General features: G+C 37.4%; 1 protein-coding gene across 2 annotated transcripts in view; it reads right to left on the bottom strand.

The window, feature by feature from the left end:
- Positions 1-4,376: 4,376 nt before the first annotated feature.
- The window catches only part of LOC125462011 (metal transporter CNNM2-like), a 202,860-nt gene continuing 193,569 nt past the window's right edge, over positions 4,377-13,667 (bottom strand). For both annotated transcript variants that reach the window (XM_048551476.2, XM_048551477.2), the window contains one exon: positions 4,377-6,952. In XM_048551476.2, the coding sequence (XP_048407433.1) occupies positions 6,746-6,952 (207 nt within the window). In that variant the 3' untranslated portion in view covers positions 4,377-6,745. The remainder of the gene's footprint in view (positions 6,953-13,667) is intronic.

Genomic DNA, 13,667 nt, shown 5'->3' with positions numbered 1-13,667 from the left:
ATAGAGGTAGTTTCTCAATTATGTTTTATTAATGCTCACCATCCCAGATAGCAAGGCATGGTTCCCTTTGCCAATACACTTACTGTCCACTGTCAATAGCAGTATATTTGGGATGAGAGTAAAATCAGAAATACTAGCATATGACACCATCTTAAAAGCCAATCAGAACAGTTCATCCAATCAGGTATTTTATTGTCAAGTTTTATCACACAGCACTTCTTAATTTTTCATGTTCTCAAATTGTTATACCAAATGCTTATATTGTGCGTATAATGTCATCTCACTGGAAGACAGTTGAAATGCTGATACATTGAATTTTTACAAACTGTTTATAACATCTAAAATAAATATTTATTAGTTATCTTGGGTTTAATAATGAGATGAAACGTAAAACATATAGGCAGGGACTTAAGAAAGAAAAAAAAAAATTCACTTACTTTCCAGAAATCAGGAACAGAGAGAACAAGAAAGCAAATAAGAGGTGATATCGGAATATGGTCTACAGCTTGGACTGAATTATTAAATGCACATAAAGCAAGAGCACAAACACTTAGCTGAAATGAAATCAGAACCACCAGCAGCTATTTGTTGCATGGTTCTGAGGAATTTTTAAAGCAGGCTGATTTAGGGACTTGTCTTTTTTACAAGTCCCACTGCCTTGGTCTCAAACAAGCACGTCACCTCTCAATTTCTAGAGGCTCCCACAAGGCCTGGTGTTTGCATTTCAGTGCAGTTCCCTGCTGACGCCAGACATAGATTTCCTTGTATCAAGTACCACACACAAGGTATTTTTATTATTGAGATTTTATTATTGAAAAATCCTGGCAAAGGCTGTGGTACACAATACAGGTCACCACCTAGGTTGAAATGTATAATAACTGAAAAGGACGTAAGCCCAGCAAACACTGACTACAAGGGGGTCCACTAAAGTTTGATAAAACAACAATTGTTGCTTGTTGGGAATGGGGCCGATTTCAAAAAGGATGACAAAACAAATAGAAAAAGCACAGATTGTATACTTATCTGTTGTAAATTAATGGAGTCGGTTACAAGTTGTGAACCTGAAAATTATTTTTTGTCCTAGGGCAGAAAGGCAACTCAGTATCTATCACATTTCCTCAAATCACGGGAGCAAGATGGGGTAGCCATATGAATTGAAATTGCATGTAAGCTGGAATTGCTGAGAAAGCACAAGAAAATTTGCATATCATTTGATCTTTGCTTACAGCCTATGAAGTACTTATAAATTGTTGTAATATCAGAAATTTGCAGACAATGAGCTCCCACAAATAGCAAGATGATAATGACCAGATGAATTGTTTTGTGATGTTGATTCAGGGACCAATGGTGGCTGTGATATCAGGGTTAACACCCCAGCAGGTAGACCAGCTCCAGCTTAACACATTCAACCAAAAGACATTGTATCTCCAACAGTGCAGCATTTCCTCAGTATCATGTTGGAGTGTTAACCTTGATTTATGATGCTCAATTCTGGCGTGGGACTTGTGCCTGGATCTTACCAATGTAAGTCACACCCTATGCTGAATTGCAACTTCCTTCCCTGAAGAATCACTTCTTCTGTTTTAAACAACAGACTGAAGCTTTCCTGGCGCTAGCCTACAATTTAGCAAATTCTTTCTGAATTCATGATCAAGTTTGAACTCTTGCCTTCCCAAATACTAATCCTGCCAGTTACTTACTGAATAGCAATCAGCATGCAGGAGCCTGGTTAACCTCCTCAATCATCCTGACGTGAGAAGCCAAGTAAATTGTAGCATTTCCAATAACTCGGGAATCAAAATACACAACGTAGCTTTTCATTAAGTTCCATATAAAAGGCAATATACCAAACTCAGACCTTGGTAACTCCTTTGGATGGGTGAGATATTGAATGATGATTAGCGAGTAAAACCAAAAACAGGTAGCATGCCTCAAACTGGCAATTTTGGCATAAAGTCAGTGGTTGATTTCGAATCTTTCTGAAGAAAGAATAGAAACCTTAATTCAACGAATAAAGGATATATGAAATCAATAAGTTCCTTCAGAATATTTAATAGTAAAAAGAGCAAATTAAATAAAAGTGGGATCAAGCTGGACGAGGAAGGGTAAAGAGTTGCTCTGACCACACGGAGTGTGGAAAAGTATAAGCCAACTGCTCAGCACTCCTCTACACTGATGCACCAACTCCCTCAGGCAAGCCAGCGAGATTCTTAACTCCTTTAACAAGACTTAAAATTCTTACACGATTCACTGAACAAAACATCCTATTTTCCGACATTACTAGTTTTTGGGATACTCAGATCTAGGGCACTGTCTCTGTACTGCAGATGCTGGAAATCTGAGATAAAAACAGAAATGATGAAAATAGCCATTAAATGTTTCCAACAGAACTAGTGGTGGTGAGGGAAGGAGAGAAGCAAAATAAAGACTACTCTGCGTGATATCTTAGATTTAGTGATGGGAACATTATTATTTTATTTTGAATTTAAATGTGATCCAAGTCTGGTGGTTTTATTAAAACATAAATGATCCAAAGATGATCTAAGGGCACTTGACATTTTGGATGCTAAGAGGTTGTTTCACCATTTTGGAGTTCTCAAACTAGGGAACCCTGTCTCCCAGTTAAAACTGTGTTGAACAGAAGTAATTTTTTCTCAGAAGATTGTCCATCTGTGGAATTCTCTTCCCCAGAGAGAACCACAGGCTCATTAAATACTTTCAAGACTGACTCTCAGATATTTTACCAACATTTTAAAACATGGAATTTGACGCGTCATTCTTTCAGGTAATGACAGGAATTTTGAATGTCTTCTTAAAAATTAAAGGTCTCTACAGAGATCATAACACTCGCCTAATGAGAATTCAAAGATTGTGACCAAAGCCTCAATAATTTCAACATTTATCGTTCTCAACAAACTAGAGGAGGCATCCTATTTGGAATGGTGACTTTTCCACTAAGCAATATCAATATTAGCAATTACAGAAGGAATTTCAGGGGAAACACATTTCCTCAGTGTGGTTAAATTGTGAAATGCGTTAACACAGGGGGAAGTTGAAGTCTACGAGACCTACTTAAGGATGAGTGATAAACATCAACGGGAGAGTAAAAGGTTATACGGGTAGAGTCAGACGAGGGTTGGGAGAAGGAGAATTGGCGTATTGGTCAATTAGGCTAAACAGGTCACTTCTGCATTGTCCATTCTTTCCAGTGTTTTAGCACCTTCTTTCAATCTATTTTTATCCTATTCATTACTTTTACTATAGTCCTCTTCACTCTTTTACATTAAAGAGATCATAGAAGCAAGGGAACCATTTACAACAATACAATGCTTAAAGTCACAATCATCTTTTCGGTCCCCAAAAACTGCACCCTCGTCTTCTCTTCCAGAACTGGTCAATAGGTTGCCCACTGAAAAATGTCTCTGAGAAATCTGCCACAATGAAATGACTTTGAAGTACAGTGATCATGGTATAAATATCAGTGACACTTTGTTCCATAATTAAGTGCAATAAGTTTCCAGTATCCTTAAATGTCTGAATGAAAACAGCTATTTCAGTATTAAATTTTAGAGTGGCAGCTGAACTGACAGCTTTGTGATTCAAAAGTGGAAGAACTGCAAACAACGCAAAAACCGACTAAAGATGGGAATTTAGAGAAATTACTTTCATCTCCGAAACAAGAATAACAAATGTAATTTAATGTGTGCTTGGCCCTCTCCCTTCACATTATTTCTGTCTATTAACTCTTGGTTCGACATGTATGACAAAATAACATGACAATTGCAAAGGCTGCTGCTAAATTTGAATCAAAATTTTGATTGAATTATTCACCATTTTCATACTAAGCTGTAAACAAAGCCTAGACCAGAAGCCACTGAAAACCACAGAAAGAAATTAAACAGTTGACTTTGTTTGCAGCTTTGCATACATGCCAACTACAATGTCAAAGAATTATGTTTCTTTAGGTTCATCACACTAGGCCAAACCACAATTGAATTGAAGATCTGTGCAAGAACACAAGTTTTAACAGTCTGACCTTCCACCGAGTCAAGCATTATTGGAAATCTATTGACAGACCTTTACCATCCCTGGGTCAAAATCCTGCAACTGCTTCCAAAATCGTTTCTCCACCACATGTACTTCAGTCGTTCAAGAAGGTGGCTCAGCATCACTTTCCCAAAAGCAATTAAGGATGATCAACAAATGCTGGCCTTGCCAGAAACGCCAACATCCCAAGGACAAAAAAAATGACTTCAGTGAACTTACAGCAACAGATGTTAGGTATACTTTTATGCTAAAATTAAGTATTATTGATTTATTCACCTGGAAAGATTTTGCAGATTGCCTGCTAGTCTCATTAAAAAAATAGTGTCGGCTTATTTCATAAACTTTTTATTAGAATTGGTACTTTTGATATACATAATATGTCAAACCCTTGGTAAACCTCCCAGAGGTCAACACACCGACCACTTAAATAACATATATTGTTTCTATGAATTATCAACATTAGTATGTATTTATCTAGCATATAATACAGTTATAATTAAATATTATTCAAGTGCATTGTTCTAGCGTGTAATACAATAATATTACTGCATTGTACTAGCATATAATACATAAATAAAATATTGTTCATGTGCATTATATTGGCATATAACAAAGGTATAATTAAATATTGCTCAAGTTAGGGATAACTCCATCTCCGACGGCCTGGAATTTGAGTCCAGTACAGAATGATGAGATGAATCTCCCTTACTTCAGTATCTGCAACGGTCCCATGTGAAATGAGTTGGGCAATTCATGCCCCTCGTGAGCAGCAGTGAACACCAAAAGGGCCAATAATTAACATCAATACTCTCAGATGCATACAGAGGGGCCAAAATAGGAAGTAGATGCCATGCTGGTATAATATGAAGGATATCCTTCTAAAAAGTACGGTAATTAATCTGTGCTTTCCTGACATGGGGTGAAAAGGGAAAACTGTGTTGTTCTAAACCAACATTTCTTGCATTGGCTTTAAACAGATAAAATACCTGTTCCATACAACATGCAGAAAAGTTTATTTCAGACAATATTGCAATTTCCCACTGTACAGTATAAATGAAAACATTGGTACTTAGTTAAGTTCCTGATACCTGGCACAACATTATTGATCTGGTTAAATCCCTTTCCAAAGCACTACTGTGGCTGCACAGTAAGCAGCCATAATGATTTAAGGTAAATAAATATGTTGAATCTTTGAAGAGGTCTACTATTGTCGGACTAATGGACAGTCAATATTCCCATTTAATTTCTAGTCTAGTTGCAAAACTTAATTTTCAAACTTAATGTCCTGATAATAAATCAGTGTCCATTTAATTAAGAATAATTTCTTTATTAAAGTTATTCACTTTTGAAGTATAAAATGAAAAGTTCCATTAACCAACTCCAGGCCACAAGTTAGTCTTTTAACATTTCCATAATTATCCCCATTAATGATTTTACCAATTTATAACTGCTAAAAGGTCAAAAAGGAAGAGGGAAGAGGCACTCAATTACCAAGAATATAACCAAAATTTTTACCAAGTTGAGAAATATTACAATGAAAAAATTGGAATGAAATGCCATTTAGAATAAAACCATTTTAACCAAAATGGAATGATAGAATAATAAACAAAACACTCAATTAAATCACAAAATATACAAATAAATCATATACAAAATAAATAGTCTGCAAATCTACAAAGTCTTTACCATTGTTAATTATAAATGTCATTTAACTGACAATCTTATGAAACTTACACTTCATCAATAGATTTTTTTGTGCTTCATATATACACAGTTATGAATACTGTAGTCAGAATACTTCACTTCAGAGTCAGTTTTGTACAATATAATACAAATTGCAATTTGCTTGCAATGTTGGTTGATTAAACAATACATAGTGATAGTCAGTTCTGCCATAAGAACACTTGCACAATTTTAGCTGTGTTTCTCACATGTGGAAACACCCTTTTTTTAAACATTCTACCATTTATAGATTTGGCATATTTAACTGCTATGTAAGTGTAACTGTTCCTTCCAAAGAAGTTCTACAGTCCCTATATAGGACTTATTCACAGTTTGCAAACAAGTGTTGAAATCAAATACGTCAATGATGTGTTGTGCAAATGTTGAATTGAGTTTCCATATTCAAGTTACAATTTAAATGCCCAGCAGCCCCAACTCTTTTGGGATTAAAATATGCAGCTATGTCCCATATAATGGAGAAGGAATTTGTAAAATGTCAAATATGTACTAAATTAAGCTGGAGAAATGGAAGGATGTTCAAAATTTAGAAAATTCACCCTCAATGACCATCTTAAATCACATACCGTAATTTTTAAAAAATGTTTTACAGTCTCTCAGTTAATCTCAGTAGGTCTTCATTAGAAAAATATGCTTTTCTCAGCCTTAAGCAGCTTTATATTTGTACTTTTTTCCAACAATTTACCATTTGCCTTTTGTGTAAGAAAAACAAAAGATATCCCACAAAAATAAAGGATAACAAGACACCTGTGTACAGAGGATCTGTCTGAATCTTGGCAGTTGGTTAATGTTCAGTTCACCCACCTCTGATCATCTTCCTTCACCTTCTTTTGCTGAGGCACATCTCTTTGGTCTCATGACAGTGGACATATGTGCTTGCATGTGTGCATGCATACAGAATACAGGATACAGGATTAGCTCTCTCAAACATTAATGAGGACATAATCCTGTAGGTAATCTATATAGTGCCTTCATTGTGCATGCTATGATTTGATTTATGTGATACACAGTTCTGTTCATTTAAGAGGTTCGCTGTTTCATCGGGTAAGTGATCATGCAGCTCATTTAAAGTCAATTCAATCTTAGTATTTTCACTGTCTGATGACTGTGGTGTTTTGTCCATTATGGATGCCATCAGGGCATTCTGGTAATGTTGTCTTGTAATCTGCAGAAGGAGAACATGTCAATTAAATACACAAACAGTTTTCACTTAAAATGGAAAAGAAAAAAAATTCTTGCCCCTTGGGATATTGTACTCACTTAACAGTTTTTCCAACCTTTCAAGGCTCAACTTAAATAAAAATGCCCAAGAGACGAACAGGCATTGTTCACTTCATTTAAAATTAAAATGCTTTCATAAATTGGAGGAAAATTAGGTATCTAGTGTGTTATTTACATTCATTTTCTAAAAGTATTTAACCAATTTCAACATGAAATTATAAAACATTATGAAAAGAACAGGCAATAACAAATTAATTTTTATGCAGCAAATTGGGAAAGAAAAATCAAATGCACATTAATGAAATGCAATGGGCCATTAAAATGCAGCTAAATACTTCCTGCACTTATTCCTTGCAGAGGTATTGTGAAATATCTTTTTAAAATATTCATGCTTACGAAAAAAGTTTATAAACAAGCAACTCATATTCAGGTTTATTATGCGAAGCTCAGAACTGAGGAAGGATCATTCAATCTGAAACATTAACTCTGATTTCTCTCCACAGATGCTGCCAGACCTGCTCAGCTTTTCCAGCAATTTCTGTTTTTGTTTCTGATCTAAAGTGTCCACAGTTCTTTCAGTTTTTACTTTAAATATCTTTCTTGACAACTACAAGTTTTAACTATAAAACTATTATAATTTAGTTTCAAGATGCAAGATTTGAATTTAACAGTTGTTTTAGCAATAATTTAACGAAAATTACTTCAGAATTAAAACAAGATATCAACAAACCAGTTATTTCTCTAAAATATCAGAACAGCATTTTTGAAAAAAAGCAAATGACATTGTAATGGTACCCAATAATTACAATTATTAAGAAAGCAAATCCCCCAATAAATATTTATCCTGCTCGGAGATAAACTGATGTGTGTATGCCATAATTCTGAATAGATTAGATTAGGAAAGACAACAAACAGTTGCAGCATTACTCTTGCAGGTGTTCAACCCTTTGTTTTCCATTTTTTTTTAAACTTCCTCTCTGAACCCGATGCTCCAATATCACACTCATGACTTTTCTTATTCTAAATAGAAAAATAGATGGAATGGTGGTATGGCCCAGCTGTTTATATCGCATGAATAAAATGAAGTAAACAAGGCTCTTTGTCCACGGGACATCAACAAAAGAAAGTTGTAAATAAAACCTCGAAAGTACTATTTGTACAAGATACTTCAGATTTAGTGGCATGCTAATTAATTCCAATTAAAGACGGCAAATATCAATTATAAAATAATAAAACAATTTGAATGGTTCTAGAATGAAGATAAAAATGGTGAGATATTCTTGTTCTGAACACTGGTTTCACACATGTGGAGTACAGCAATGCAAACTTAACTCAATATTCTGATTATTTCTTCTTGATTGTTCGTACCATCAGCTTTAGACATAGTGACTTTTTCAGTTGCAAATATTATCTCCAAGGTGATTAAAATAAATGAGTGATCAGTGGAATACAAACAGTACCCGAGCCAAAAGGTGTTTTCTCAGTGATACCTGTGTTAGCTTGGACTTACTCTTCTATATTGAATTCCCTGTTTCCATTTCCTGATCCCTACGGCATCCGCTTGGACTATAAGTTGTGGTCCTTCGTCGCATTTTTTGCCATTTCATCTTTTCAGCTACTAATCTGTTGCTTCAATCATTCTACAATCACTTTTGATTTACATCTGCTCCAATTCGTCTTTAGAAAACAAACCCTTCTCTAGCTAATTTGTTCACAATTTCAACCTTGTCCAACTAATCACTATAGATACAAAGGCATTCAGAACAAATTGCCAAGTCCCAGAGACATCTTTTCAGGGCTCCAGAAGAACTTGGAGCGAGAGAATAATGATCCTGTTGTCCTGATCCAGGTAGGTTCCAGTGACGTAGACAGTTCTTAGGAACGGGGTACCATATGGATCAGTGCCGGGGCTTCAACTATTAACAATCTATACCAAAGACTTGGATGTAGAGACTGAATATTTGGTAGCCAGATTTGCCAGTGACACCAAGACAGAGAAGAAAGTGTGATGTCAAGAGGTAGAGAGTCTGCAAAGGGATATAAATAGGTTTAGTGGGTGAGCAGAAATTGTGACAGTAGATGATGTACAATGTGGGCAAATGTGAACTTGACCACATTGGGTCTGAAGAATTCAAGTGAAATATGCTATTTAAATGGAAGGCTCTTCTGGTGCAGTGATAGTAACCCTACTTGTAAGCCAGAAGTCCTGAGCTCAAGTACCATTACATTTCTAAGTGAAGTACACTACAAAACATCATTTCTGGTTTCAAATGCCCAACAGCCCAATGTGATACATTTAGTGTGCTCACATGAAGTGATTTGTATTTTTCCTGCTCTTTATGTGGTCTACTCTACAGCCCACAATGATGGCATTTTCTTTAAGACATCACTTTTGATGTCTTTGTGAACATATGGGGTGTGTAAAAGGGGAAAAAATGTGACTGACTGGGGTTAACAATGCTGTAATGCAACATTCATTGAGGTCAAGCAATCTACTCATTAACTACAACAGAAACGTCAGAAGGAAAACCAAAATAACTCAAAGTAAGGTCTATCAGACTGCTCGACATGGTCTCAATGACATCTGTTCACAATTTTGTCGAAATATCCAGATATCCTCTGAAACAGGGAATTCTAATGACATACATGACAAATCAAAAAAACTGCAGGCCCATAGTCAAAAAAAAGACAACTGAAAACAAAAACAGGGAAGACTCGGGCAACTGTCTGTGTGGAGTTTGCACATTCTCCCCGTGTCTGTGTGGGTTTCCTCCGGGTGCTCCGGTTTCTTCCCACAGTCCAAAGATGTGCAGGCTAGGTGGGTTGGCCATGATAAATTGCCCGTAGTGTTCAGGGGTGTGTGTGGGTTATAGGGGGATGGGTGTGGGTGGGATGCTTCAAGGGGCGGTGTGGACTTGTTGGGCCGAAGGGCCTTTTCCACACTGTAGGAAATCTAATCTAATCACTGTAGTGATTGTAATGAAGTCAGCCTGATGGACCTCATGCAATGAGTTACCTGATTGGACCAGATCTACAGCCCCAATCACCGAGCTCTGGGTGACAGACAAAAACAGAAGTGTCAGGCATCCTGACACGAGGGAGACAGATCAGTGTAAGGACGTTCCATGTGCAAATAGAGGATGACTTGGTGATAGGATATCAGTGTCTGTGGAGTTATTTCAGAGATCACCAACTATAATAAACAGTTGCAGAAGGCTGGAACAATGATGGGTGGAATATGTTGTCAACAAGGAAGAATCAGAGAGCCTGTCTACCTTGAAACAGATGGATATCAAACCCATAGGTGGGCAAGCTTAGCAGAACTATTGATTCACTATCCATTGGCAAAACTCCAGGTGCTGATGCTGATTCTTGAAATCTTCAAGATCAAGAAACTGATATTTCTCAGCTTGTGCATTCACCACCTCTATCATACACAGTGCCAGAGCCAGAAGATCCACAACTGACCTGATCTTCCTGGTCTGGCACTTTCAAGAGAAACTCTGTTAACAAAGGAGGCTGATAAATATTGTATTCTTTGATTACACCAACACTTTTGAACACATGAGCAGAGGTAGTCCATTTAAACTGAAGAAAATTAGACTGCCCTCCAAAGATATAGGATGTGACCATGATAACATGATGGGTGAGGTCATAAGTAGTAGGGTCAAACAGTGTTGTTTTATGGTTCTGAAACCTTCTGGTATATTCTTTGCTGCGATCCTAAACCTTCAGTTCATTTACTGATGGTGGCCAGTTACATACTGGAACTAACAGAAAGCTATTCAGTCCTGTCCAACTGAGGTCCCAGGCAGAAGTGCACCAAGTCCTAATATGAAACTTTCTCTACACCAATGATGCCTGACCTTAGCATTCCATTCTGAGGAAAATTTTCAGCTGCTAATGGACAGATTCTCTAATGTCTGTAAAGTTTAGTTTGACTATGAGCTTCAAGGAGACAAACCTCTTGGCCCAGCACATCAAATTGCTCAAAACAATTAATATGCATAATCAAACTGTTAATCATAATAACTTTATCATAAAGAGCACTTAATTGAGAGAGTAAAATAGCTACTTTTCAGGCTGAATTCTCAGGTAACTTTGCGAATATAAAATGTGGTTACATTTAACTTGGCAGTTAATTATCTAATCACAATAGGTTGGGAACAAACAGAAACTTATAGTTATAAAAGAGCATCCAACTTAGAGAAAGATTGTGAACAGCACAGATCAGGTAGCATCTCAACCATTATTTTCAAGAAGATCCGCACAGTATTTTTCAATATTCACGTCGATGATTCGACGCTTTTCACTCAGTTTTATACTTTCCTTGAGTCAACCTTGAGCCTGAAGCTTCTGGGTTCAGAGACCGGGAAGCTAGCACCAAGTGAATATCGTCAAAGGAAGCCAGTTGCTTTTGTTAAACCCTTCCCTGAACTGCTCCAAAGCTGCTGTGCTATTGGGCTGACGTCAACAACTTTGCTATTGTTTGGTAAATCATTATCTGTGAATAAGTCTGTCATGGTTTGATTCAGAGACAATACCATGTGGAGCGCGAGGAACACAGCAGGCCAGGCAGCATCACAGGAGCAGGAAACTTTTGGCACAAAGAGTCAGCTTTCCTGTTCCTCTGATGCTGCCTGCCCTGTTGTGGTCCTCCAGCTCCACATTGTGTATTGTCTCAGACTCCAGCACCTGCAATTCTTGCTATCTTTGAATGGTTTGATTCAGGTTTGGTGCAACCATATAGCTTTCCATGAAGTAATCCAACTGTTTTGTTCATATACAATAAACAGCATCATAAAAAATCACAAAAAATTCAAGTGCAGCTGCAGGACAAAATCTTAAAATGCCATCCAAAAATCATTCATACAATGATGACCTTGCTTTTAAAAATAAAATCACCGTTTTCTATTACAATCTGCAATAGCTGTCCAACTTGGGAAGTTAGAGTCATGGAATCACACAGCCCGGTCAATTCGTCTGTGCTGACCAGATATCTGAAACTGACGTAGTCCTGTTTGCCAGTATTTGGCCCAGCTCCCTCTAAATTCTTCCTATGCATGTCCCCATCCAGATGCCTTTTAAAAATTGTAATTGTACCAGCCTCCACCATTTCCTCTGGCAGCTCATTCTATACACGCACCACCCTCTGCGTGAAAAAGGTGCCCCTTAGGTCCCTCTTAAGTCTTTCCTTCTCACCTTAAACCTATGCCTTCTGGTTTTGGACTCCCTATCCTTCGCAAAACATCCTTGTTGTTCACCTTATCTATAACCCCTTAAATTTTATAAACCTCTATAAAGGTCACCCCTCAACCTCATAGGGTCCAGTGAAAAATGTTCCAGTCTATCCAACCACTCCTTATAACTCAAATCCTCCATCTCCAGTAACACCCTGGTAAATCTTAACTGAACCCTGTCCAATTTCATAATATCTTACCTTATAGCAGGGCAACCAGAATTGCGCACAGTTCTCCAGAAAAGGCCTCATCAACATCCTGTACAACCTCAACATGACATCCTAGCTCCTATACTCAAAGGTCTGAGCAATGAATGAAAGTGTGCTAAACACCTTCTAAACCACCCTGTCTATCTGTGATGCATGATGGGGAGGTGCTAGTGTTGGACTGGGATGGTCAAAGTCAGAAGTCACACGACACCAGGTTATAGTCCAACAGGTTTGTTTGAAATCACAAGTTTTTGGAGTGCTGCTCCTTTGTCAGGTGCAGTCTTTATATAAACAATAAACAAGAGTGGACCCAGTACCTATCCCTGTGGAACATTCCTGGTCATGGGCCTCCAGTCTGAAAAACAACCTTTCACCAACAAGACCTTCTGTCTCCTACCGTTAAGTCAATTTTGTATCTAATCAGGATGCTCACGCTGAATCCCACCGCGATCTAACTTTACTAATTAGTCTACCATGAGAATCTTGTCAAAGGCTTTACTAAAGTCCATGTAAACAATGTTTACCACTCTAACCTCATCAATCCTTTTGATTATTTCCTCAAAAAAAATCAATTAATTTTGTGAGATACAACATCCCTTGCTCAAAACCATGCTATCTATCCCTAATTGGTCCTTATCACTCCAGATGCATGAAAATCCTATCTTTCAACACTTACCCACCACCGATGTCAGGGTCACAGGTCCATTCTTCCCAGGCTTCTTCTTACACCCTTTCTTCAATAAAGGCACAACATTAGCCACCTTCCAGTCCTCCAGAACCTCACCCAGTGGTTATGGATCATACAAATATTTCTGCTAGGGGAGCCCAATTTCTTCTCTAGCTTCCCACAATGTCCTGCGATACACTTGACCGGGTCCCTGAGATTTATCCACCTTTATGTTTCCTAAGAACTCCAACACTTCCTTTTCTGTAATGTGAACCGTTTTTAAAATGTCAACATATATTTCCCCAAGTTCCCTGACCTCCACTTCTTTCTCCACAGTAAAAACTGATGAGAAATATTCATTTAGTATCTTTCCCATCTCTTGAGGTTCAACACACAGTCAAGCTCATTGATATTTAAGGGATCCTATTCTCGCTTTAGTTGCTCTTTTGTTTTTAATATACTTGTAGAATCTCTGGATTATCTTCATTTTACCTGCCAAGGCTATCTCAGATCCCCTCTAGAAATCACAGGTTTGAAATTGAA

This window comes from Stegostoma tigrinum, chromosome 20 (assembly GCF_030684315.1).
Source record: "Stegostoma tigrinum isolate sSteTig4 chromosome 20, sSteTig4.hap1, whole genome shotgun sequence".
Classification (NCBI taxonomy): Eukaryota; Metazoa; Chordata; class Chondrichthyes; order Orectolobiformes; family Stegostomatidae; genus Stegostoma; species Stegostoma tigrinum.
Note: the sequence above shows the minus strand (reverse complement) of the source record. Positions and strands in the feature narration are given on the sequence as shown.